Source organism: Pollachius pollachius (genome assembly GCF_949987615.1).
Source record: "Pollachius pollachius genome assembly, chromosome: 3".
Lineage (NCBI taxonomy): Eukaryota > Metazoa > Chordata > Actinopteri > Gadiformes > Gadidae > Pollachius > Pollachius pollachius.
Window position 1 is genome coordinate 23,950,044 of NC_136936.1, and position 27,573 is coordinate 23,977,616.

At 44.0% G+C, this 27,573-nt stretch overlaps 1 protein-coding gene across 3 annotated transcripts; it reads right to left on the reverse strand.

The window, feature by feature from the left end:
- vaspb (vasodilator stimulated phosphoprotein b) lies at positions 1-26,043 on the reverse strand. Of its 3 annotated transcripts, none has more exons than XM_079733150.1 (14): positions 25,616-26,043; positions 9,479-9,650; positions 7,447-7,627; positions 6,882-6,948; positions 5,348-5,469; positions 4,547-4,845; positions 4,137-4,267; positions 3,891-3,942; positions 3,695-3,722; positions 3,336-3,372; positions 2,992-3,048; positions 2,107-2,185; positions 1,930-1,987; positions 1-1,829 (listed from the first exon to the last, which is right to left on the reverse strand). In XM_079733150.1, exons 1-14 carry the CDS (start codon positions 25,618-25,620, stop codon positions 1,795-1,797), a joined length of 1,323 nt encoding a protein of 440 aa, XP_079589276.1. In that variant the 5' UTR covers positions 25,621-26,043; the 3' UTR covers positions 1-1,794. The 3 variants fall into 3 exon arrangements, with proteins under 3 accessions (XP_079589276.1, XP_079589275.1, XP_079589277.1); XM_079733149.1 differs by having other exon boundaries at positions 4,137-4,270; XM_079733151.1 differs by lacking the exon at positions 2,992-3,048 and having other exon boundaries at positions 4,137-4,270.
- Positions 26,044-27,573: the final 1,530 nt, after the last annotated feature.

Here is a 27,573-nt window from a genome sequence, read left to right on the forward strand (position 1 = left end):
TGCATTTCAAGAAGCAGCTGTATTTGACTATAAAGGCATTTCTAATCCAGTGTCTCTAAGCTGTTGTCTTTATATTTCAAGTGTAAAAAGTCTATACTCTATAGAAAAAAAGAAACAATAGTAAACCCAAAACATTTCTTAAGAAAACAATCATCAAAAAACCCATTCACCAGTCATCAATTAAAATAGAAACAGCATTTAATTTTTTGATAACAATTTCCCTCAAAACAAATATATATTTTCCTTATATATATATTTATATATTTATTCTCAAGGCAGTTGGTCTTGGCCAAATTAATTGACCTTGTCATGGCCAATTTCATTTCATGTTTTAAAGTTAGAAAACATACCCAGAATTCAAAAAAAAGAAAAAAAATCATTGTTCAAGAAGCACAGTTTAGGGGAACTGCACTGGCCAACCGATTCTCTGAGTGGGAGGGCAAAGCTCATGTGTCAAATCAGTATAGCACGCTGACACACACTTTCTCTGAAACAAGTGCAACGCAAAGAAAACCGACTTTCCAAACCATATCCAACTTACAATACCCACTGTTCTGTCACAAACTACAACACGCGACCCTCTTCCACAGCACTCTGGGTGTCATGTTTGTAATAATCCCATTCCCTTTGCTTCTCCTCTCCGCCATGTGATTCCTCTGTCTTGTGGTGCGGTAGGCTGGAGCTGTGTTTAAATGCCAATGGCCAGTGTTTTGGGAGCTTTAAAATCCATCGGACGTGGGGGCTGGAACCGAGCACTTGTTGATGTGCCTTTAGACCCGCATGCATCGTGGCAGCCCAGAGTGATCATTGTAAAGGTTCTCTGAATTCCTGGTTCTCCAACGCCATGTCCTTCCTTTTTCACTCTGCCATCAAGGCAAAACTCGTTTTGTTTGGTTGTTGTGTGATATTGGGGGGGGGGGGGGGACCAAGCTCTCTGTATAGGCAGTGTCTTGAGGATTAAGAAAAGTGTGTCACCAGAGAGTGAATAGGAAAAAAAAAAAACGATTTGAAGAGAAAAAAAGTTGATTGCTTACAAATCCCTGCATGCCAATATCTCACGATACAGGACAGTAACCAAAGTGAATGACGGTGATGATGATGTCCCCGAATACTGTAGATCATCCTGTGGATAACTGGCGTGGCCTGAAGATAGCGTGATACTGAAAATCACCTTGTGTGTTTATAACTGCCGTGTTTCGAGGTCGAGGCGGGACAAAGTGATCGGTCGGGGGAGGGGGGGGGGGGGACATGTTTGATGGACCACACAGAGGGGACGGGGAAGACATACTGTGCTCAGAAGTGGTCTTAATGGAAGGAATGATCAGGAGGGACATGGACATGAGCGCATGCAATGAGTTGATGAAAGTTGGGGTCATGGCTACAACAGCAATGGTTTAAGATCATCAAAGTCCCTGATGGCATAGGATGTGAATAGGATTCCCTGGGGTCTGTTTATTTTTCTTTTTATATTTTTTTCTTTTGATAAAGTGAATATGTACGGTGGGACATATTAAGCAAGCGTGCTTACATGTGCATGTGTAAGAGACAGTAGGCATTGCCTTCTGTGTGTGTGTGTGTGTGTGTGTGTGTGTGTGTGTGTGTGTGTGTGTGTGTGTGTGTGTGTGTGTGTGTGTGTGTGTGTGTGTGTGTGTGTGTGTGTGTGTGTGATAGAGGGAGAGATAGATTAAATTGAGAGGCTAGAGATAGAGAGGACAATAAATCCCTGGGCTGAACAGGAGGGGGCAGTGAGGGAGAACCCATGCAGGTCCGTATCCAAACTCAATCCTCTGATCCTCATGTGCTTCTCTTCTGAAGCTCCTGAACAAAGGCTGCGGAATATGAAATGAAAAAAAAAGAAAAAACACTCATAATCAATCATTAATATTACCCAACAATGTTCCTCATGTTAATATCTGTAAAGTAAGTCACCTCCAATGATCTCCTCCTTGACTTTTTGTAGCTCCTTCCTCACCTCCTCTAGGATTTCCTGGAGAGGGAAGAACATTTGGAAATAGTGGGGTTTTCCTCGGTGCACAGTAGAAGCTGTAGCTCTAGATGAGGTGTTGCTCTAGATGTTCAGTCGCTCGTCAGCGATCAATAATGTACCTGTTTCATTTTCTCAAGATCTGTGTCATCACCTCCTCCGGCATCATTACCATTACCAGCACTGCCCCCAGTCTTCACCCTGCAAGACAAATGTGTACTTAATACAAATATATACACACACGCAAACTAAAGCATGGAAAGCGACGAGCAAGGCCAGCCACGATGAAATCCCCCGCCATCCGTTGCTATGGCGCCACCAGAGTGAAGAAACAGGAACCGGAATCAGAGGTTCCAGGGAACATAGGAGAAAAATGCAGACCCAACAATGGTTGACCATCCTCCTCCATTTGTGTATAGTATGGATGCGCTTTAAGACAATAATCAATACAGATCTTCTCTGTGGGGCATTTCAAAGCCCTACATTGCTTGTCATTGATACGTATCAAGCAGTGTATAGCTCTTAATAAAGTCAATAATATTTCAATTGAAAACTTAATGCATGCTCTTCCTTGGGAGGACAGAAGTGCATTTGCTACTCACCCCCTTGCCTGGATGTATAAACGTATACATAAATGTGGAGAAATCAGACCAACCAAAAGTTCCTTTGAGGAAAATAAAACCCAAAGCCCAAGACTACACATGCTAGTGCTCAGAGGTACCAAGTATGCAAGCCATTGTCCATGTATCCCCAGTAACAGATTTAAGTTGAATTCAATCGATACCTATAATATTTTAGCTTTTGTCAACTGTAGTACACCCTCCTAGGTAGCTGTTCTATGCCATGAACATTTTCGATTAAAACCTGCTTCAACACACAAACCCAGACACTGTTCAGAAGAGAAGCTGTGATAACCTGAATGAGATGGGAGGGAGGGGCGGGTAGAGAGAGGGGCGGGGGGGGGAGCTGTTGACTGAGAACGCCGGAGAATGGGACAGCATTTATACCTGGAACCCTGGGGCAATGAGGAAGTGGAGTCCATGTTCTTGGAGACTGAGTTTATCCTGTTAGTGAGACAGACGCGCAAGCACACACACACACACACACACACACACACACACACTCTCCACTTAGAATGGAAACGCCGAGCGCACGTGAGCCACGCAATGTGCTCGTGTGAACGGATCACACAATGTCACACAATGACCACTTGCAAACACAGACACACGTGTACTACAAACATAAAGGGGACCCCTCTATCTTGGACGAAGAACACAGAGGTGGCCAAAAAAGGGCAGGAAGGCGGGTTAATGGAGCATGGGTACAGGAAAACACACTCCTCTTGAATTACCTGCTCATCGACGACTTCTCCCACGGTTTACGAGTGTCTGTGGAGTACAGTGCACAAGAACATGAGTGTTGAATAATGTGACGGAACGATGATAGATGGGATGAGCTTATTTTACATTTACATTTATGTCATTTAGCAGACCCTTTTATCCAAAGCGACTTACAACAAGTACATTTGTCAGAAGAAGGAGAAACAATATACAATATATCGTTGTCGGTACAGTAAGGATGTTCATAGATCCAAGTGCGAAGCACTAACAATCGCTAAGTCAATCCATTCCCCGTATATAACAAAGATAGCTAGGATATGATGCTACACAACTTTTTTCTATTGTACGGAAACAGGTGGATGGGCCTTACCGTTCTGGCTGGCAGACTCAGAATCATCCTAGAGGTGGGAAAGAAAACCAGAAAATGCCCTTTCAACAATGAACCAGGTTTGGTATATTTTTATAAATCTCCTATTCCGGGATCACTGTCATGTTGCAGCACCAGGACATCTCACATACAAAGCAATTTCCGCTTTTTTAAATGAAAACCCAAACAATATGCTTACATTATCCTGTGTCTTCGCAGGCACCTTCTCTCCAGTGTCTGCAGCTTTTCTCCTGGAAAGAAATATCCAATAACAATCCATCGGCAATGACCATCAATTTGTAGACCATGTAATGTAGTGAACACAACAACCTGTACTCATTATGAGACACATCCCAATGGGTCGAAGCCTCACCAAAATAAACATTAAATAAAAACTGAATACAGGTTTCTGTTTTGCGTGTCTTCGAATAGTGACCCCACTCACCTCCGTGCCAGTATGGCACTCATCTCCCCCATCAGACCTCCGCCTCCTCCACCACCTCCCCCTCCTCCTCCACTGGAAGAGTTAGAGCTGCGGCTGGAGTCGGTCCTCCCCAGAGCAGCCCCCGCATCCTCCTGCTGAGGGCAGCACACAACAACACATCAGGAAGGAGGAGAAGCAGGGGGGGGGGCGAGAGAGAGAGAGAGGCAGAGAGAGAGAGAGAGAGGGAGAGGGAGATGGCACAGGACACGTGTCCTGTTTGAAGACACACAGGGCATTGTGTGATCATACAACATGAGTGTGCAATGTTCCGTGTGTGTTCAAATGCATATGTGTGGCATAAGAGACAGATGGTCCTATATCCAATAGGTATCATTCCATTGTCCATCGGAGCACGCCCCTTGTGTACTCACCTTGGATGCTTTCCGGAGTTTAGCCGCCGCCAGGGCCGCTGCCAGGCCTCCTAACCCTCCTCCTGCTCCTCCTCCTCCTCCGCCATCCCCTCCCGTCCCACTGGAGGGCAACGGCGGCGGGGGCGGGGCACCTGCCCCGAGTTGTGGAGGTGGTCCAGGAGGGGGAGGGATCCCGCCCCCAGAGGGGGGAGGGCCACCGCCCCCAGAGGGGGGAGGAGGCGGGCCGGGGGGCGGGGGTGGCGGGGGTGGAGGCGGGGGAGGAGCCCCCGAGCCCATAGGGGGAGCCGGGGGGGTGGGAACTAAAGCATGAGACACAATGAGAAACGTAAGGACGTGTCCATGGATAACCGTTAACCGGTTACTGACCGGTTTACAACAGGACCTAAACGGTCCCGTTGTAACCGGTTTTGCATAGTTTACATCATCTAGCCTGAGTTAGATGATGTAAACTATGCAAAACCGTTTACAACAGGACCTAAACGGTCCTGTTGTAAACGGTTTTGCATAGTTTACATCATCTAGCCTAAGTTAGATGCTTTGGATATCAATAAAAAAAGCCACGCGACCACCGCTATGGGTTGTTAATAATTACATCACAGGTAAGAAGAGAGCGCCGTAAATCACGACATGCATTTTAAAGAGGTTCATGGACTTTTGTTGAGAATTTAAAATCAGGCAGTTTCATTTAAAGATGAATAAATTGAACGATTGGACGTTGATATCCTCGGTGGCAAGGCATGGACAAGGGAAGAAGGTATCGAGCGATTCTGATGGAGCCAGGCGGACCAGACTTTGACTGACCTGCAGCAGCTTGTCTCTCCCGCTCTTGTCTCTCTCTCTCCATCCTCTCCAGCCTCTCTCTCTCATTCCTCTCCTTCTCCTGGCGCTCCCTCTCCAGCTGTTCCAGCCTCTGCTGCTCCGCTCTGCACAGGGCAGGAGATACGAACCCCGCTCAGACACAGGCACTTTATTTTGACATTGCAAAGCTAGGCCAAAATAAGACACTGACTACGGAACATAACAGACAGATGATAAGTCATTAGTGACACACACAGACCCACGGTAATGGAGAATGAGTGTCAAAACATAACTAATAAGGATGTGAGAATGTATGGGTAATACAAAAACCTGTGGCTTCCCACTTGGGATGAGAAAATTAAAAGGTGAAGGCCAGGTAAGAGCAATATCCTTTTAAAGCCTACCCTAAATGTATTTGTAACCCCCTGGTAGACGACTACACTAGAGCAGACGGCAGTAGTTTCATAACATTTTTCTAAACAGGGCCACACGGGGCTTAGTAGGAGAATGTGGGAAATGGATGGAAGGTTCCTCATTAAACAGACTCAAGCGAGTTCCAGAACTGGAACGGTTTGGTTTCATTGCAGTTTTGGTGTTCATGCGCAGAATACACCTCAGTGCAAAAATAAAGCAAGCGCACGTGCCATTCACACACTGCTACAGCCTCATAGTCCTGGGAGAGTTGAACTCCGCTAGGTCGCCCAACGCCTTCACCGTTTGGGGCAGCTGTTAATCCAACAGTTGCCACTTTCAGCATATTACGAGGCCTCTTTCACCGGGCAGGTTACCATATACATTCCCACTTAAATGGGATTAAAAAGGTCAATCCCTCAGCCTTGACGTGGGATGGAAAGACCCAGCCCGACTGATGAAAGACTAAATGAAAGTAAATGTGCTGAAACATGGGAATATGACGGGTGATAATGGCAGAACCAGGGGGGGTTCAGACAGGAGAGATGTTCACTTGGCTCTCTGGAACCTTTGACTTGAAGAGCAGGACTTCGGGTTAAGCAGTGTGAGGCTAATGCGCTCCAATCCGCCCGTCTGTGCGTGTGAGCTATTAGTGAAACGGTGCCAACAGAAAGACGCCTTACTGCGTCTTGCTCGTTAGGCAAGTCAACAGAGACTTCGCTAGTTCTGATGTCTCAATCCGTGAGCAACCGCTGACCACACATATAGCTGCACTGCATTTGCCACCGGTTATGCTGAGCAATATAGCACGCCGCTAGGCTAGGCTGCATAGTAATGAAAGCCCCATGTGGCCAGTTGATAGAGACCCACTGTGAATGTTGGACATCTTGAGCCCGAGTTTATCATTGACTTAGAGCTAATAAATGTTACGGATATTATAGAATTCTGGAGATTAGAGAGTAACCAAATACTGAACCACAGGGACATTCTCAAGTGAACCAGCGTTTCCGGTTGGCTAATGTCGGTATCAAGTGACTGATCTGATCTGCGCACACACAGTGGTCAGTCTGAAAAAATTCAATTAGCCCAGCAGTAATCACTAGGTGCCCCGGCCCACTCCTGGTACCTCCGCTGCTGCTCCAGCTCTTCTGGGGACGGGCCGTTGGACACTGGGCGGGGGAGGGTTGCGTAACCTTGGGAAGAGGAACAATGAAAAACCCTTTTTTATTTACATCTTCAGAAGGATGATAACATGGCTTACAGTGCAATCCCCGCAGGAAATGGCCCCATCATGAGCATGAACACATAGTTGTGTGTAAAAATATCGTAGTTCAGGCATCGCTAGTAGTATTGTGATTTAGCCTATGGGCGGAACTCCACGGCAACAACAAACATTTTCATGGAAGGATTTTAATTGTAGTTGAATCTGTGTCCTCCGCCAGAACACAGATTTACAATACGTTTATGGTGGTGTAATCTGTGAACTGGCCCAGTACACAGATTACACCACCATAAGCGTATTGTATATAATACAAATAGACCTTTTGGTACACAAATGGCATCAAGCAAATTCAAATACATGCGTTTAAAGACACTCCACAGGAGGTGCCAGGCACGGGTCCGACCATATGGGTCCGTGTGACACCAGCCCCAATGGCTGAAGGGAAGACACAGCTTCTCTGATTGGCTACCTGCGTCTGCCATGGAGCCGAGCACCTCCAGCGCGTGACTCATGCCGCTGGCGAACAGCGTGGCGTCCTCCTTGCTGCCAAAGTTCAGACCCCAGACCTGCCGCGCGTCACGCCACTGGTGGAAGTTGGGCGTGGCCTGGTTGTACTTCAGACCCTTCACGATTGGACAGTTGATGACCACCTGACGGGACGGGAGAGAACAATGGCGGGACACGCTTAGCGGCCGGGGCTCCAGGAGAGAAGCTTCTAGAAACAACCAGTTCATATACAATTGGTGTTTTTCTACATGCTATTGAAACGATTAGTTCACAATATACAGCAACACACGCGCAACAACAACAAAAAAGAGAGAGAAGGGTATAACCAAAAAATAGGTAAGGAGCAAAGAACGCCTCGGTGATTAGGTTTACGGTGCGCCCAGCAGGGGGCATGCACCCTGTGAGACAGGAGGGAGCGGGGAGGGAGGCTAGACCTGAATGTGCTGACACGCCACTTCTGTGTTTGTTTAACAGCCACTGAATTCCACAGAACAGAGGAGCGCAGAAAACAGCAGCGGAGACGTGAGTGGGGAGCTTGTTAGGGTGAATATCCAAACAAACACACACAGACAGGGACACACGCGCACACACACACACACGTACGCTAAGGTCAGGCAACAGGTGAGAGAACCGATTGGTAGAGGTCCACTAAACCAACGCAAAATGTCCATTTGCCACATGCTCAGAAATATACCTCATCAACATAGCCTGTATTTAAAACAAATTTTGGCAGTTTGCCAATCCTATAAACGATGTCCAACTTGGAACGATACACATTTCCCTGGGAATCCCGAGTTGCATATATACACACACACAAGAGATCATAAGTAATCCCTCCAGTAAAATCTCTTCCGGCTGCCAATGAGGCCTTTTTACCAGGGCCCATGCCTGAATAATAAACTTTCAGACAGATAACCAATGAATGAATGGGACACCCTACTTAGACATGTACACATGGTGAAGACAGACGGGGAATCTTGATTTATCTCAATATTAGACTGACACAGACAGACAGACAAAGAGTAAGACAGATGGGTGCTGGTGCTGGGATCCATGGCCCTGAAGTGTCACAGGAAATGGTTGGGTTGGCCAGCTATCTCTCAGGAAATACGGCCCACTTTAGGGTCCGTCTCTGGGGAACACTTGGGAGGTCTGCATGTTTAAGGAGGAGGCGGCTGCTTCAAGAGAGAGATCCCACAGCGCCACCACCAGACTGAGTTCTCAGCCACAAACAGCATGGATTATAAGAGCACTGGGCAACAGAAACTAACCACTATCCAGGATACTGCCATCACTGGAGACGGTGTCACGATAAGGAGGGGGGCACAGTCCAGTCCATGTGTTTGATTACTGTTATCCCAGAAAACCAGGACAATATAATGTGGGCGACGCTATCTGTGCTCCATTGATAAATGTGAGAAGATGCACAACGGTCAGCGATTAGCAGCCCTGCCCAGACCACGCCCCACATCTCAACCTGTGCACCAAGACAGCATCACAGAGTCGCTGGTCCCAATAGAGTGCTGGCTGAATTGAGGAAGTAGCCTGAGGTTTAATGACCGTACGTACCACGTCCCTCCTTCCTGTTTTACAACTGGGGTTTGTCCTGAGTGATGCGACAAAAGAATGTCCATGTTGCAACCGCTTACGTTAAAATATGCAGTTTTTAATGATCCAACAGTAGGTGTATGTGCTCATAGCTGTGCATCATTGCAGATCTAAAACCTAAATCTGTTGCACACGAAATTGCAACCAACGCATCCACCTACACCGTATGAGGAAGTGAGCAACGGCCTCACTTCTTCACATGTTTTGGTACCCGACAGGAAACCGCATGGGTATGCACCTCGGGACGGACAAGGAGCCGTCAAACTCGCAACTGTGAAATCACAGATTACAGTTCCTTTACCAGCGGCTCCTCAGACAGTTAGCCGACCCTTCCCTCACATCCCCCCCCCCGTAATTAAACGCTCAGTGAGTTTGAGTGCGTCTACCTGTTGGTCCGTCTGCATCTTGCGCCCCACCACCCTGAAGGCATTGTTGGTGGGGTTGTGGTAGATCTGCACCCTGCTGAAGGCCTGTGGCCCGGTGCCCGCCGGCAGCCACTTCTTGTTGCCATCGTCGTAGATCATCACCGTGGCCCGAGCCTGGCAGATACTCGACTCACTGCGGCGTCCCGGGGGAGAAAAAACAGAGTGTTAAACCTAATTTATCTTCGCCGCCAGGAGCTGACAAAAAAATGTAAAGTTGTCTCGGACATTCCCAGGGTTCATACACCGATTTGACGCGGCTTGTGCACCTCTGAAGATGTGACGCTATCGACTATCAACACCAAATCTGTGTGTTGGCTGTCCTTGTGTACGGACTGTGTGTGTGGGGACTGTGTGTGCGTGCTGTGACTGTGTGTGTGTGCGGGAACTGTGTGTGTTTATGGGGGGGGGGGGGGGGGGGCGACGACTGTGTGTGTGTGTGTTTGTGTGTCGGGGGGGAGATTGTGTGTGCACTTAAACAACAGAGCATTGCGGCGACTCTAAAAATCTGCCCTGGTGGGAGAAGATGATTCATGGTGCAGCACTGCTTTCTTGACAAAATGTGGGTTTCTATTCCAGCCAACTTTGCTTTATGGTACGTGTGGTTCTTTGTTTAATCAGTATTCATTGTTTGCACGTTTCATTGCTTACGCGTTTGTCTACGTTGATGAGTAATTGTTTTCCGAACCACAGCAACTCAACCACTTCCAATTCCGGTATACCTCGATTCCCATTTTATACAGAAATAATAGTGTTAGTGTTGGTGTTGGATAAAATGGCCCGAAAGTTTATTTCTTGAACATTTAGGAAATGTGATCAACCATACAAAATGTATTTGGTGGAAAAAAATGAATCATTTCTTGAATTCAATAGCATACTATACGTTTTAAATCCTTCTCTGTGCATAACATAAATAGACTTACCATTACAAACAGTCAAAACTTACACTCTAAGCACACTCTACTTATATTAAAGTGTAGGTAAGACGGCAAAGTCAAATCTAGCCACTTTACCGGTGTACTGGTTGCTATAGTGACACATGGTGAGATAAGGGACAAAGAATACAAGGGTGGTGGCCCAAAAGGTAAAAAATAAATAACTTATGCAAACAAGTGATAACTAACACTTGATAATTAACAGAAAGGTATGAGGAGAACGTTAGTACTCAGTTGGAGTGAAAAGAGGGGGAGCAGGAGGGGAAGTAGGGAATACAAGTCAAGTCAATATTTAATAAACAAATAGATAAATATATTAATAAATTAATTTATTAATATTTTATCAGTTCCTTACAGTTCTCATAATGCCATGTTTACTTATTTCAGGGGACTTTTATTTCATAATGCCACATTTATTAGCCCAGCTCTTTCTTTTTCCATCTATTATACACAAATGAGATGAATCCCTGAATATACATTAGCCCTGAATATACACGAAGCTGCAACATTTCTAGCAGATGGAAGGAAGGCTACATGAGGTGTTCTTCTCATAGATAGACCTAACTGTACCACTCATGAATAGATGAGTAGCAGAGCAGTCATGCACTCTTCTTCTCCTTGTGTAATGGAGGATGGCTCCTGTCGACTAAGCAACTTTTAAAGTCGGGGCAAACTTCAGCAGTACACACTACACAACCGGGCCTGCCGGTGGTCCACACTAGGCGATTGGGAACATGCGAGGTGCACGTTCTACACACATGAAGACCGTTCCTTCTGATGGTCCACTCTACGCAATCACACACTTTGTGAGGCTGGCCCGATATCAAGTGATTTCAAAAACATCTTTGCCCTTCCGACTCGACGAGGGTCGGCAAAAACTCATGTCTTGAGCCCCGCAACACCACACGACAATCAGAGAAGCTTATATTTGGCGGGGTTTGTCCCATGGGCAGTGAGGCCAGGAGCATTACAACAACCTACTATGAGCCTTATCAAGTGGTCAGTGCTGTTCTGGTGCTGTAGCTTTGATCTGAGATGACCACGCCCCACTTATTCGGATATAACAGATGGAAATTAATGTGGAATTATGAATTAAACAATATAAATAAAATATTTATTTTATTTATTGAACTATAGTGATATATATACATGGATGACTCACTATAGTATATATTTAATTCAGGATTTATTTCACAGGCATATATATTTATTTCACAGTCATACTCGTTTATTTAAAATGGACTTAAATTGTATTCCTATAAAAGTAATAAGAGGGACCTAAAGCTGAGCGGTCGCTACAGAATCTAAGCTAGGCTACATTCTCCATTGACTTGTGTAAACAAGCTATGGTGGGAGATTGGAGCCAGTGTTTCCAGACAGGCCTGGCCTCATCTGGTGGGACCCAACACGCTGTCACAATACACTGCCTCTGAATGGGCCTGGGCATGCTAATACGCACAGCTGAGCGCCATATCTAGGTCAAATAGCAGTCAAACAATCCCAAAGCTTTGGTAGAACTTGTTTGTAGTCTGCAGAGAGTAACACATCAGTAAACGGACAAAGGGAAACGATCAGCACAGCGTACAGCAGATAGCGGTTTGAATGCTTGCCTTTGATAGTTATAGCGATGGTATTCCCTTTTTTGTTTCAGAGGGAAATGGACACGGTGACAAAGACTGATGCTGTTAAACATTTATAAAATGCAAGATCCATGCATTATCTATAGATTCTATCGATGCTTTCTATCCATCACGCAACAGTACATATAAAGTATCCATTTACAAATCGAGGCCCTGTGATTCCACGGCGTGAGGACAAAAATAACAAAGTGATGCATTAAGCAATGGTGGGTTTATGAAAAAGAAAAATTAGGAACAAAAAAAAATAAACACATGAAAGAGGAATCTGTAATTCGAATATGATTGACCATAAAGGAAATGGAGAAATAGTGGATTTACAAAATCTAAATCAGAGGAAGGAGATAATGGTGTTTGAAAAAAGAAATGTAAAGAAAAAGGAAATGATTAATTTGAGCAAGAGACTTCAATCACTATAACAAACGATGGCCAAGAAGGACAGCATGCTTCTCACACTCTTCCTGTCTTTAGACACAGACAGGCCCGAGTTGGCCTAACCTTTACTTGCAAACAGACGCAACTCCTGTTGGAGTCATTAAGTCACAACTCCCTGCTGCAGGTCTACTGTAGCTGCTGTAGTGAATGTGGAACAGCGACCTAAAGCTAGCCTGGGATAGCCCTGGCTGGTCACAACCCTCAGAGCCATTGGCAGTCATGCGGTACTAGTGTGCCAAGTCTCTCACACACACACACACACACACACACACACCAACCCAGACATTAACCTTAAAGAGAGCTGAATGAAGAAAAACACACAGACGAAAGATGAGGATGTTAATTTGTAGCCAAAGGTTGGACTTAGAAAATAGAGAAAGTGAAAGAAAAGAAAGTGCATGAGAAAGAGTCCAAATGTCCCCATGCCATTCAGTTACATCTCTTTCACTCAGGCTGTGCTCTTTCCACTACACTCAACCTAATCCATAACCCGCCACACACACGCACACAAACACACATCCATCTGTCCTGCCTGTGACACAATCTGTTACTTCCTGTGACACAGCGGCAAAGCCACAACCCCCTTCCTACCATCTAATGAAGGATGCCGTTGCCTTAACCATGACATACATTTCTCAGTTTTACATCCTTATCTCTCCCTCACACAGAGGTTATGGAACAGGACAGAACACGGGCAAAAGATTATACTTATTTTTTTCTAAATTCTCTCATTAAAAAAGGTACCCCACTACGATTAATTGTTAGATGTCATTTCATGGCATTGTAAAAAGCAAACTACATTAAATCAATAGACGCATGTTGTGTGTTTATGCGAACACCAAGAGCACATAGTCAGGTTGGTGAACAGGTACCAATACCTGCACTGAGCGTGCTGTTGGCTCGGAGGGGGTGGGGTGTTATGGGAAGTCTGAGGGGACGGAGAGAGTGTCTGGGAAAATGGCTGCATTTTTAATGAGAGGGGAAGCTGGTCCGGGGAGCCCCCCCTCACTGGAGAGTCCTTGTCTCCAGCAAGAGGGCTTGAATTATGGAAGGACTGGAGACACCGAGACGGAAAGAAACTGCGCACCCGCCACCACTCTCGCAACCTGCCGAATGCCAACACATGATGCCTACCAAATGTTGAGCAAACTGTCTGAGCTATGGTAAGGGGGGGAGGGGAAAGAGGGCAGAGTATTAGCACTGCAACAGACTGCCACAAGCTGTGGTCGTTAACATGCTATTCCTGGCCCTGCTCGCGGCTACAGACTGATACTGTCCGCTAGGCTAAGGCGCACGCTGTGGTGGCTTGTTGTGCCAGGCTAACTAAGCGACTAGTTGACTTAAGAGGGTTTTTAATGGGCGAGCACATATAGGTCACTGGCCCCCACACTCAGGGATTTTGTACCTTAAGGAATTCGATAGAGATCCAAGTATAAGATGTACATTTCCTTCCTAAACAAGCGGCAGGAATCATCGCAACAGGCAACATGACAACTGGATGTGGGAAGTAGAGCTGCTTGATTAAGAAAGAAATCATAATCACGATTATTTTGGTCAATATTGAAATCACGATTATTATTATTATTTTTGAGTTTAAAAAAAAGAAAACGTTTCAACTAAGTTATATTAATTTGGAGATTGTTTGACCAAAAAAAATCTGAATAACGATCAGAATTAGATTAATTTCACAGCCCTGGTAGGAAGTTGTCACAATGGCGTGGTGTTGTAATCATAACCGTAGAAAGTGACAGAGGCTTCAGAAAATCAATGCTTGCAGACAGGAAATACACAGCTGCAACACACAGAAAGAAAAAACACTTGTGTCACTTGTGTATCTTAACCTTCTCATATTTGAGCCTGAATGGGATTCTGATCGTGCCACAATTTCTTGGTTGGGGAAGGGTTAACAGGAAACTGCAGTGTGCAGCTGGGCCACAGGCTCACTGTGAAATGTCTGTATAAGGCTTTGCTTTTAGAGATTTCCCATAATACGCTGACAAGAACAGTCAGGCCCGGTGGCCCTCTTTTTCTCCCCTCCTCTTTGCGTTCCATCCCTCATGTTCTCCTTCTCCTCCTCCTTTGTCCACCTGGCCCTACCCCCTGCACTGTTTTGCTACTGTTGTGTCTTCCTCACCAGGGCCAGTGCCTCAGAAACCAAACACTGTGGGCATTCCTGGCTGACACACCAGGGCTTGCCCTGGCGCACGCCGGTCAGGTCCCAAAGGGATGATTTGCATATTGTATAACTAATATTTGGTTTATTTTGTAGCAGCTTTAATCTTGAAGAACTTTTGATTCCAGATACAAGGAAACGGTTGGGGTTAGGCATCTCAAGGATGCCAACCTTTCCTTCAAACCCCCTAGCCATCACCCATTCCCCTACAAAACATAGATGGAACGACCGTGGACAAACCTTCAAGTGAGACATAAGAGAGACACGGTATTCATTCAACACATCACAATTGAGTAGAGAAGGTTATGTGTGTATCCTGCATAGAATGAATATAGCAGTGAGGTGTACGTGCAGCCACCGTGCCCATCAACCAAGCATTCCTTTAATAAGAATCCTCCTGGGGGGAATTAATGAGGAACATCACAGGCTCCTAGGGCTTAAGCAGAGATAGTCCACTTGGCTGTGTGAGGGAGTGAGCCACCTAAGAGAGAGCAGAGAGGGCCCACTGGGCTGTGTGAGGGAGTGAGCAACCTAAAACACTGCAAGAGCCTCCACATTCCTCCTACGCCACTACTTACTGTTCAATTCCAGGACTCAAAACAACACTTCAAAAGCCTTTTTCTGTCTCGAAATCTCAAACTGACATAGAACTTACTTTAACTCTGATGACTCAACTTAAGGAACACCTTTGTCCCTTCAAAAAATAATGATTGTGCAGTTAGTTGACTAACAGGCTTATGGCCAGAAAAAGCGTTAGAGTGAGTCCCCTTTGGTACAGAAGTGCTACTGGCTAGACTATGAAAGACTAACAACGTAGTCAGCCCTTCTAAATACAGAACAACATTATTCACTGCAGCAGTTTATCCATGAGACTTAGTCATGGATGACTCAGTAAGACAAAGACGAGATAGGAATAATGTGTTGGCGGAAAAGGGGTCACCATTTGGTTTCCTTGCAAACCTCAGGAGGCCTTCTAATGAATTTGTATTTCAATGATTTTTTTTTTATTATTATTGTGTCATGCATTAGCATGCCCAGCCCACAAGGGCTTACAAGACACCATTATAAAACAGACAGAACAAAAACCAAAAGTAGATGCTAAACATCTAATAATAACAATAATAGCGCATTAACAGAATATCTTGTTGGCCTATTGCTGAAATGTCCAATTAACACTCAAGGGGCTGTTTGGGTGGGGGTATAGGCAGGAGGGGACTATAAAAACAAACTTTTAACACCGCCTTCTTTGTGACTAGTCCAGCAGAAATCCTTCCCCTTTCAGGGCCTGATAAAAATAGTACTATTTGCATTCCATATGGTGCACAAATGTTAATACACTGAAGCAAATATTCATTTGCACAAGGAATGTGACCTAAAGATTCAGTTTTGGTCAAACACGTCATGCGCCAAGTTACTATAGTTCTTCAAATGTAGATCGGAGGCATCCTCGAGCAGGGATCAGCCTCCTTCTAGATATGCTGAACTGATAAGAGATACCATTCCCCCTCACCCTCCACCAGGAGATTCCCATTCCTGTTCAGGCAACCTTCCCCTACTTTGCGGTGGGGTTTTTGATTTGCCGTTAATAGGCGACGTTGAGGCGAGAGAAACCAGAGGACGCAGGTTGATCATCCCATGCCACGAGCGCACCCGCAGCAACTGCAGGACAAGTGAGAGAGGGACATGTTGCTTCTAGATGTGGCCGTGGCGAGGGGGTAGGGGTGCACCCAACACCCGATCATATGGTTGCATCTTCAGCATGTAAGGAGACAGAACATGCTGAACTGGCCCAAACAAGGCATCCACAAGGGTTCAACTTGTACACCATTGGCGGGCCGGAGTCAACTGGCCTCGCGTGACCCCACACCAACGCATGAACAACTCGGAAAGGAAAGTGACACTTTGCTACTGTTGAGTTTCAATATGGAAGCCATGGCCAAGCACATGAGAAAGTTCAAATTGAGATGTTCCTGATTCCTTCATTACTCTGTACACCAATGCGATTTCCATCTAGGGAATGTTCAAGACCTTCAAGCAAAACAAGCATGTTTTTTTTCCATGGAAGAGTAACATGTCTTCCCTCAATACACTGCAACATCACAAGCACAGTAAAGTACTCAGCAGTACATGTGCGGAACTTAAGTGTCTAGACGAAAGCATGAAAAACACATTGGAAGTACAGTACTCTGGTGAATGTGAATACATCATCCCATGGTGCAATCCTTCCCTGTTGCCCTGTGTGTGATCCTTGACCTTCTGTCTTTGAAAAGGAGTCTGCGACCGTCCTGCTGAGACCTTCACGACCTCCCAGTTCACATTCCGTTTCTTCTGACTGATTGGGCTGGCCTTGATGCCGTTGAAAGTCATTTCAATGCTAAGACCGCATAGGGGTGGCATTTGGCGTTTGTTCTTTCAGATAACAACATGTTTTTGCTTTACTTCCAACTGGGTTCGGCAACGGCAAAGAGAGGACGATCATTCTGATTGGCTATTTGAACAATGTTTTTTAGTTTTGAACAATGTTAGGCCATGTCCATATTTGGAAATCAATTGCTGCCCAGACAAGGCTAGACTGATTTTCATTGCAAAACACAAATGTGGATTTCATGAGGTCTCATGAGGCCAGACAAACTTGACTCTCAAAATTATGCTGAACCAAAAACAACAATAATATTATCTCACCTAAGAGCGAATCTTTTGCCAGTTGGTTCCTGTGCCGGACTGTTATATAGAACTATGTAGATTATATAACTGGCCTACAACACTATTTAGAGAAAAATCTTGAACATTGTGTGTGCGTTCAACCCAATAAATACAATACAGGGTCACAGTTGGTGGCCAAGGGTTTGACCTCAGGTTGTAGACTAGCATACAGTAGACCACTAATGTCAGCCCAGACCTCAGGGAGAACAATGTGGACCTCCCGCCCCTAGGACCAAGCCCTGACCACAGCTTTCAGTTATGTGGAGCCTTGGCCTACACGACACAGGCATGCCATTTCATGTTTTATATCTCCATCCGTATCTACTTGTAATACCTGACAATGGGGCACCTATACCTGGGATTTTAATTGGTTCTAATTGGTTACTTGGAAATACGATGTGTTGACTCTCGGTCAACATAGCTGCATTGTAGTCACAGCCGTGTCAAGCTATTTGATGGAAAAACAAGACATGATTCAGGTTCAGGTTCAAGTCAAGACTGTCCTTGTATGGGAGCCCCGAAAAGTAACACGTGGTCAGGAAAACCCAACCGTTTAACGTGAGCCAAACTTGGTTGGTCAAAAATGGGCCGCATAACCTGGAGAAAAGCATCCAACTGTTTTCTGTATGTAACGGAGCTGGGCTACTCACCATTAATTAGGATTCATATATAAAGCAAATAAAGAAGCTGAGCAAGTTCTCCATGGACTCATTAAGTCTAACTTGAACAAACACACAGTCACACAAATGCAGCCAAGCACCCACATGCTGCGGGCTAATGCCTTGTGCCTCCTCAAAGCAGCCATACAGAGAGGTATGCTAGGCATCTTGGCCATCCCTCAGCTCTCTTTCACAATGCTCTCCATCACAATTAAGACACAGAGAGAAAAATAAAAGATGGTTTGAGCTCTCTCAATTCTGGCCATACTTTTCATTAAGGCAGAGTTGACAGCTCAAAACCTTCTCTCCAGATCCCTGCCCCCACCCTCTACACATTCTTTGGGCACTGACTCATTACTCGCTTGGATCCCCTGACATCACTTGTAGCACATCCTCCTCCACGTTGAATGGGCCGTGTTGCAGAGCGAGGGAGAGCTCCTTCTGGATTGTGCTGGACCACTTTAAGGAAGCGCGCAGCAGAATGCTTCCTGCGTCTTAAGTCGTAAAGGCGGGAGTGAGGGGTTGGTGAAAGGGGAGGGAGAGAGAGGCTGCCACACTTCATGCCCTTATTTGGAATCCGCCAAATCACCTTTCTCCTCCTTGCCGAGTTCAATTCCTTTTACAGGTTGGAGCACATCCTCCCTGTCTCGGGCCTTGGAAGAGGACGACTCTTGAGAGGAGAAATCTCTGTCCGGACGCAGAGAGACTCTGGAAATGGTATGCGGCGTAGACCTGCTCTGTAGAGCTTGCTCATCCATAACAGAGCAACACTTCATGAGTGTAGTGAAGACATGAGAGGCACATGTAACAAAAGAAAACGGATCATTCTCCATTCTTGACACTCTCAGTCGGTCCAGTGAACCCTATTCAAATGTAGAGTTAACCCACAACAGTCAAAACAGAGTGGGGACAAATTTCCAAGTGTGAAAAACAAGGGGCTAACAACGCTATGGCATAATAATGTCTGCCATGCAGGAAATAGTTTTGACATAACCAAACATGCCACAGCTGAAAAGCTAATTTCTGCTCTTTTGTCCCCCCTGCGGAGTCACTTCCAGATCAAAAACCCTGTGCGATGTAAGAAATACAGGAACATCCAATACTTAATTTTGTCAGACATAACCCCTTTTTCTCCACCACCAGAACTTTTAACCCCCCCCCCCATCATCGTTGCTGACTATGTGGGTAGAGCCAAGGTCAGGAAACATGAGAGATAGAGTGGTTTAAGATGGCTGACATTCTGGAACCAGTCATACACAAAGAGGCATCCATTATGCTCCATTATAGAGGGGAACTCCACTGCAGTCTTATGTGCATCTCTGGCCATTAGCAGTGGCCAATGCTGAACATATATTACCCCATGAAAGCATCTTAGCATCTCCTCTGGCAACCATTATTCTACTCCTCCCAGACAGAACACCCAGAATCCCATCACCCAACACTTACCACACACGGAGTTATCAAAAAATGAAATGCAAAAAACAACAACATTAAAGCATATAGAGATTACAGCTATAGCAGCAGTCCACTTTGTAAATTGATGGATATGTTGATCCAGGCATTTTCTCTAAAGACTTTATCAGTGATGATGTCAGTGTTGTATGTTGTCATTGATTTCTATAAAGCACTCAGGATAATAGAACATTATAAAATTGCCACAGGGAGTCCAACCAAAGCCCTGTTACACTTCCCGTTAACCATCCAGTCCTCTATCTGCAACATTCAGAACCCCCCCCCCCCCCCCCCCCCAAAAAAAAAGGTTAAGCTTGTGAAACGGCTAGTTAAGGAGATTATGGTGTTTCAGGCTATCAACAACACGCCGGTCATGGTAAAGGTTATGTTGAGAGGAGAAGAGGGCCAAAATAATCTCAAGGAGACGGCGAGAGAGAACATAAGAGCCTATAGACACAATAGCTACCACTGAGGAAACTTGATTTGTCCTCAAGGAGACAATGGAAGGTTTTGTGCATTGAGCGACTCCTGTAGCAAAGCGCCTAATCCAGGGGGCCGGTGGCCATAATGGCCTGTTTATTATGTGTGTGAGGTGGGAGGACCAAAGGGGGTGAATTGTTACGGAGCGAGGGGTGGGGGCACTAGACATGATTAGGTGTTGTGGCAAATCAAGGCAAATACATTTAACTAGTGCACTGCCTGCACTACACAGACAGACATTGTTTTAACCTTTTCCTACACAAACCCATGCGTAATATTGCTGCCGTTCAGGCAAATCTTCTTCCTGTTTATTTAGAGTCCCTTTGAAAACAAAATATACCAAAAAAAAAAAAAAAAATGGAGCATCAAATGAAACTTCTTAATATAGAATTGAATTCCCACATAGAAATCGACTGCCTCAAACCATGTGATGGCCGACTACTTGTATGTTTACACACACACACACACACACACACACACACTTCTAATTGCGGCCTGTGTGGACAAAAAGCAGAGATGGATGCAAAGGTGGACGTGAGAGGGTGGGACACATTCCTACACGATAGTGGGAATGGAGACAAACAAAGGAGACCAGAACCGGGTGAATTGCTCTTGCTTTTACGGTGGATCAATAGTAAAGAGTAAAGCCCTTTCCCCTATCTGCATCTCCCTAACCCTAACCCTGCAGAGAACTTAGGAGATCTCAGCGTCAGTAAGCAGGGTTAACTTGTGCGATAGAAGATGTTACCTGCCTGTTAGTATGTATGTCTGGCCTCAATGATTAGTCAAACAACCAATGCGTCGAATACAATTGATAAACTAAAAATAACAACATTGTCTCCTTCATGTTGCAGTTCAATTCAAATATTTGCTTCATGGACGGTTATAAAATAAGGGAAGAGTTGGTTTCTTTGCCCCCGGTCAAATAAAGCAAGCACATTTAAGACATCACTCTGGACTGATAACTTGTGATGCATTTGCTATCATTTATAAAATGTCAGACTAAATGATTAATAAATTAAAACAACATTTGGTTGATGGACTGATCATCTTTAGTTGCTGCCCTAGTGTTTGGGTTCCAGAGCCCCAACTTTAATGCCCTTTAACAGAGAGTTTTTCTCAATCGTTTAAACACGTTTTCTGAAACTAAAGCTCAATTTCTCAAAACTCAACACAAACTTGAGAAGAGTTATTCATTTTGTCAAAACTCAACAAATTCTTCTCAAAAATTTTTTTTCCGACAAACAGTAAACACAGCTATCAAATTAATATCTCTAAGAGAGCAGCAATTAAACACTGATGTGATCAATTCAAAATACTTCCAACAAAATACTATTTACATACGTTTTGGCTTCATGAGGCCATGTTGCATATTCCAATGTATAAAATTGTTTAAAAATAGCTTTCTTTTTTAAAGTTGCAATTAGGTGGTATTTGTATTATAAAGACTCTTGCCATATTGTAATACAATACTGTGACTATATCATAAATATTGCATTGACACAATTGTTTCAGAACAGGATACAATGCATATTTGTCTATCCAATGAGCTCTAATGGGCTAAACTCACAATCCAAGCTTCCCAGAGTTATATTGTACACCTATAGTTGATACTGCAACATTGTTCTGACAATAGGTCTGCTCGATTATGGAAAAAAATCATAATCACAATTGTTTTGGTCAATATTGAAATCACAATTATTCAAACAATTATTTTTGAGTTTGAAAACATGATGCATTTATTCAGCCTGTCTCTCCCAAAAACACATAACTGAGAACTGTGAAATTTCGCCGTAAAAGAAAGGTCAAATGGTCAAAAAGAACATGTTCAAATTGAAAATAATGTACAGATATGTATCCAGCTTTTCCGAACTTTCTATAAAACATTTAATAAAACAATTAAACAAAAAAGGTTGAAAAACTCTATATTACTTTTGTGATTGTTTTACGCTAAAATCGAAATCTCGATCAAAATTCGATTAATCTGCCAGCCCTATTTGACAATACACCAATTTTACCTATTTTGGCAAATTACAGTAATTGCACTAATAATTACTGTAAAAACACTACAGTAAAAAAATGTTTAGACTGACTTTCGGGGGATCTAATGATGAAAACAGTGCACAAGTTCAAAAAGGTAATGAAGCAAATATTTATTTGTTACTGTAATACAAAAAAAATTCATCTGAACTAAGCTTCGTAGGCCAACAAAAAAATATATATAAATGAGGTGAAACAGATCTACATGTAAATCAGTCTGTACCCCACCTCCGATCCTGATCAGGCCAGAGGACCATATCTACAACAAAGCTCAACTGAGGCCTCTTTTATGCTCTGACACAAAATTGAAGTGTTTTGCCAGTTGAGTTTGAACGGTTGAGAAGTGAGTTACACTTAGGGCTGGGCGATAACTCGATTACGATTATTAATCGCGATAAAACTCACGTCGATTACGACGATAAGCATTAGACATAAATGCTCGATATAAAAAAAAAGTTTAAAAAATAAATTTAATAAATAAAAACAGTTCTGATATGTCAGAATACACAATAGTCAGATCGCAGTTTTGCGGTTAATGTCTAAGTACACGCCCATTTCCTGTTGCATGTTTGAGCTTATGTTCCAGCACCGCGGTAAGGAAAGACGAGAGGAGAGGAGTGTTCTGCGACAGAATAAAAATGAGTGGAACAACGGAGGGTGAAGTAGTCAATAAAAAAGGTTACAAGACGTCCATTATATGGAAGTGGTTTGGCTATCTCAAAACTCATGAAGCACAGGATAAGACCGTCTTTAAATTATGCCGTCGGTCGGTGCCAGCACGATTGGGAAACACAACTAATTTATTTCAACATCTGAAAAAATACCATCCGAGTGACTACACAGAAAGTATGAAAATGCGCGCAACAACAAGTTAGCAGCAGCGCGAGGGGGCTGTTCCAAAACAGCAGTCTATCTGTCGTCTTTTGCGGCAGTTGTACCGTATGATAAACAATCAAAAAGAAGCATGATAATAAACAAGTGTATGGTTTAACTAATGAACACTCTGGTTTCTTCAGGCTTCAGCAGTATCAAATTATATCACACACACACACACACACACACACACACACACACACGCAGCCTATCAACAACTATGTAAGAATATGCAACGACCTTCTGTATGTTTTTGTCTCGTCCGTTCTGTCCCTCACCTAATGTTATGTCTTTCACCTGTCAAAAACACATACATACATACATACATACATACATACATAGATATATATATCGTGATTAATATCGAAAAAATAATCGTGATAATATTTTTTGCAATATCGCCCAGCCCTAGTTACACTTATTGGTAATTAGTTGTTGTGTTTTGAAGGCCAGTGTTTCCAGGTGAACCAAGTGTGCTAAATGATGAGATTTGTGCTTAGTTTTGCAAAAATGTGATTTAGAATTTCTATATGGGTGAAAACAGTGGAATTGTGCTTAGAGTTTAGCAGTCTGGAGTCCTGTAGTTGATACATGAGCTTCAAGTTTTCAGAATATCGTTCATAGTTCCATTTTTTTTGGGTATACAATCGAGAAAAACTGTAAAGGAAGGCTGACAATCTGATCATAGTCATGGCAGGAGTCACCTCCCTGACCGTAAAGGGCTCTTTATGGTTCAACGTTCACGCAACGCAAGGGGGTTACGGACTCCTTAAGTCCTTGCGGACCCTCCTTGCGTCCACCGCAAGGGCCGGATGTGCGCCTCCCAAAAATCGTAACCTTCCATCGAGGCGACGCAGCAGCAAGGGCTGTGATTGGTCCGTTTACTGAAACCCGACGCAGAACCATAAACGTTCACGACTGCGTCGAAGCGTCTGCATGGTCATTGCGTTGCGGGAATGTGGGACAATAAAAAGGCCTTAACTCACATAGCATACCTTCTGTTTCAATGAACATGAGAAAATAAGAAGAGATGATTGTGATTTGGGGGGGGGGGCTCCAACCCTGACCTCAACAAAAGTATTTCAAAATTATATTAGAGGTGGTCAGCTCTGCAGTGCAGCAGCTAAGCTTGGGGAGAATACATAACATAAAATAAAACGTATATAGGTCAATGTCACCGAAATGGCCTCCCGGTAAAACATGAACTGCATGGATAGAGTTGCTGGTTGAGATCCTATGCCATGGAGGCATTTATATCAACTTAAGTTGAATGTTAAATTTAGACACTATATGGGATGGCCTGGTATCAACTCCCCTCTCAACTCGAAGATTTGTGCCAACTTGACGACAACAGTAAGCCATTCTGTAATTGTTTGTATAAAAAGGTCTGAACCAGTCAAACGATTTGGCTAAAGGAATTAAATAAAGATGAATATGTTAATCAGTATAACTCAGAAGATTAAATGATTTAAACCAACTACTATCCATACCAACTCTGTGAACATACCATGTTAAAACCAAGTGGCTTGAATAAATAGGCCAACAGCCCTCCTAACACATTGCAGTGGCTTTTGCCACAGTGAATAGACCATGCAAACCTTGGACCAACCATTGTCTCGTTGGCATTGTTTTGGGGGTGAAAGTGGTAAGATTACTTTAGGACAAGGAACTACTTACACGGGTGGCTCACCAACCATCGTCACTTGTATAAGAGAAACTGGAAATTGAATGTGAAGTAGCAGGCCTACTTTATCGAGTCCCAATTTGAATACGGAGCGCATGGATAGAAAAGAGTAAATGAATATGACCACAAAAAGATGAATCGAGGAGTGGTGGTTCAAAACATGTAATTGTAACCTGCACAGGCTGTGACAGGATGTGGAATTCGCCGACTTGGGTGTTGCATAGAGCACTTTTGTTCCGGGTCCGACCCTCCCTGACAATATCCAGAGTGGGGAAAAGAAGCCGACCTACACGTTGTTCGTTGTGTGGCTCTAGAAAACTTTTCCCACCATGGTTGGTGGGCTACCAACCGTTGATATGCACCATAATAATGACAAAACAATCACCACCACATAGGGTCCACAACGATACTCGGGGATCGCAGCAGAAATGTGTCACGTGTAAACATCAAAGTGAGCATGGAGACGGAAACTATGCGGTCATCGAGACTGTACCTAACCTAGGAGCATTGGTTCTGGATCCGTCCGAACCTAATAGGTCCATAGTCTGAACTTGGAACACCGGGCATGATTGGAGGAGATACCCACACACTTACATGGTTGGAGGTGATACACACACTTACATGGGTCGAGGAGATACACACACTTACATGTCAGGTGTCGGGACACGCTGTTACGCAAACAACGTCGGTTAGTGACCGTCAAAGCCTGGATAAAAGAGCCCCGTTTATAAAGATGTTTTCAGCGGGTTTATTGTGGCAAAGCCCGATCGCCATACGCTTGACTGGTTCACTGTGTGGAGCCAGTGTGAAACATGGTCACAAACCCAAATTGACTCATGTTTCAAAGCAAGCGATTCAATCTTTTTTGATTCATTTAAGTTCATATGGTTGGCTGCATTGTTCGTAAAAAAAGAAAAAAAAAGTTAAGAGCCTGTAATACGTGGGGGAACTATTGTGGAGCTGGCTGAACACAAAGTGTAGCACAAACAATGAAGCCGTGGAGAGCGGCGGTCCGACCCGCTTTACCCACCTCATTGTTCCGCCGGGGTGGAGGTCCTCTCCTCGGGTGCAGTCCGGGTGTCTTCAGAAAAGCCCGGGTTTAAGAAGCAACCGGATAACGTAAAGAACCCGACAAAAGCCCGTCAACGTACATCTAACACCCGTAGAGGGGGAGCTACAAGCCGGATAAAGAAGGAGCACACCTCGGCGGTGGATTTCCTGGTTGTGCGGGGGGGGGGGGGGGGGGGATACAGTAGTGGAGCTGCTCGTCAACTCCGATCACTATCCCGCATTGGTTTGAAATCACCACCGAGCAATGAGCTCCCGGACAAAGTAAAAAAAAAAAAAAACGCACGTCCGAAGCGCAACTTCTTCTTTAATTGGCACTAATTGATCTGCTGGTTCCACGGACACAATGGCGTGAATGTGCGTCAGACTGTTCTCCCGGCCACAGCGCTGTGGGTGAGTTCACTGGAGTCTGGCCCTACCCGAGATATTCCCTCATCCAAAGCCCTCAGGCGCGCTTCACCTCGCCCTGGCGGTGGCTCCTATATCATCCCAGTTTGAGATCATCATTCACTTCAATTTTATTTCTAGTCTTTTATGGTGTGTAGTAATCAAATCAATGCGGAAAAACCTTGATCAATGCAATGAAATTGCAATATAATTATTATTTGGATTTATTTATTTTTAATTCTGCACTTCTACAGTTGTAACCGAGGGTTTTTTTTTCTAAGCAGGGGTCTATATAAGTGATTAAATACTAAGACTTCTTAAGTAGACTTTCATCGCTGTGTCGTGTAAGTCATTCTTGGAAGTGCTATTCTTCTAAATAGGGGGAAGTAGTTAAAAATATGTAAGGAATCCATTACATATGCATAGTATGTGTAAACATTCAGACATCCAATCTGTCTCTCACAGGCACTCACTGACACACATACACACATACAAACACACACACACACACACACGCACACACACACACACACACACACACACACACACCCACACACACACCAGTTGACCAGTTTGAGCAGCTGCTATAGGTTTTTAAAGCTGCACCCTGAATTTATTTTGTCGTAAACTACAGTTGCACACTGGAGCCATCTTTGATGATCTATCATCTATCTTTAAAATAGAATAGGGTTTCTAATCTGTTCGATCAACTAATATTCATATTAAACACATGAGGGAAAAGATGGCAGGGATTTGCAGATAATTATTATTTAAAGGAATTCTGCCTAAAAAGTCAAAACTACAAAACCGGGCTAGTTAGCAATATCAATGAATTATATAGAATTATAATGGATGTCAACTTAGACACATTCATTTCTAAAGAATAAGACCTTAAAAATGCAAGTGTTCGCCTCTTTGTATCCAAATACACCTTTATTTGTTGACTCAGGTCAAATACGATGGACAACAAATACTGCTATTTCTCTCTCCAAAGTTCTTGTCTTTTTGCATATGCCTTTGCCAGATTAGTAAGTAAAACAGCTCTCACTGAAGCACACAAGGATTACAGGTAATTACCAAAAGCAAATCCTGGTAACCCAAACTATATCTAAACTTGGCCTTGGGGGGGTTCGGAACATAATCATGTTAATCTTTTGATTAATATGAGGCCCGCCATCGGTTTGGCAAAGGGATAGCTGATAGGCTACTGTTATTGAGACTGGTGAAAGCGGGGATGGATTAGCAAGAGACCACTGATAAATGGAGCAATTAGTGGGTTTGTTATGCAATTGCATTACTTTTCAAAACCGTAATAAAATACAAAAAAACTGTTTGTTCCTCTTTAAAGCTAACTGCCTAATTTGGATTTCTTCACAAATGTTGGTTCCTCTGTTGGTTGAAAGGTAAATAAGATAATGGTTACTGACAGTCCGTCATTGCAAGTCGTTTTAAAAATGTATTGGCATTATAGAGTAAGGTTTTGCTAATTGGTAATTTTTTTTACAGTTGTCTGTTTTACACTGAGTATTATAC

What these genes read in the sequence shown, in the direction of transcription:
- vaspb (XM_079733149.1), bottom strand. An exon ending in AACTCCGGAAAGCATCCAAG is followed by an intron (nt 4,271 to 4,546) that starts GTGAGTACACAA and finishes TGCTGCCCTCAG; the next exon opens with CAGGAGGATGCGGGGGCTGC. An exon ending in CTGCGAAGACACAGGATAAT is followed by an intron (nt 3,723 to 3,890) that starts GTAAGCATATTG and finishes TCCCACCTCTAG; the next exon opens with GATGATTCTGAGTCTGCCAG.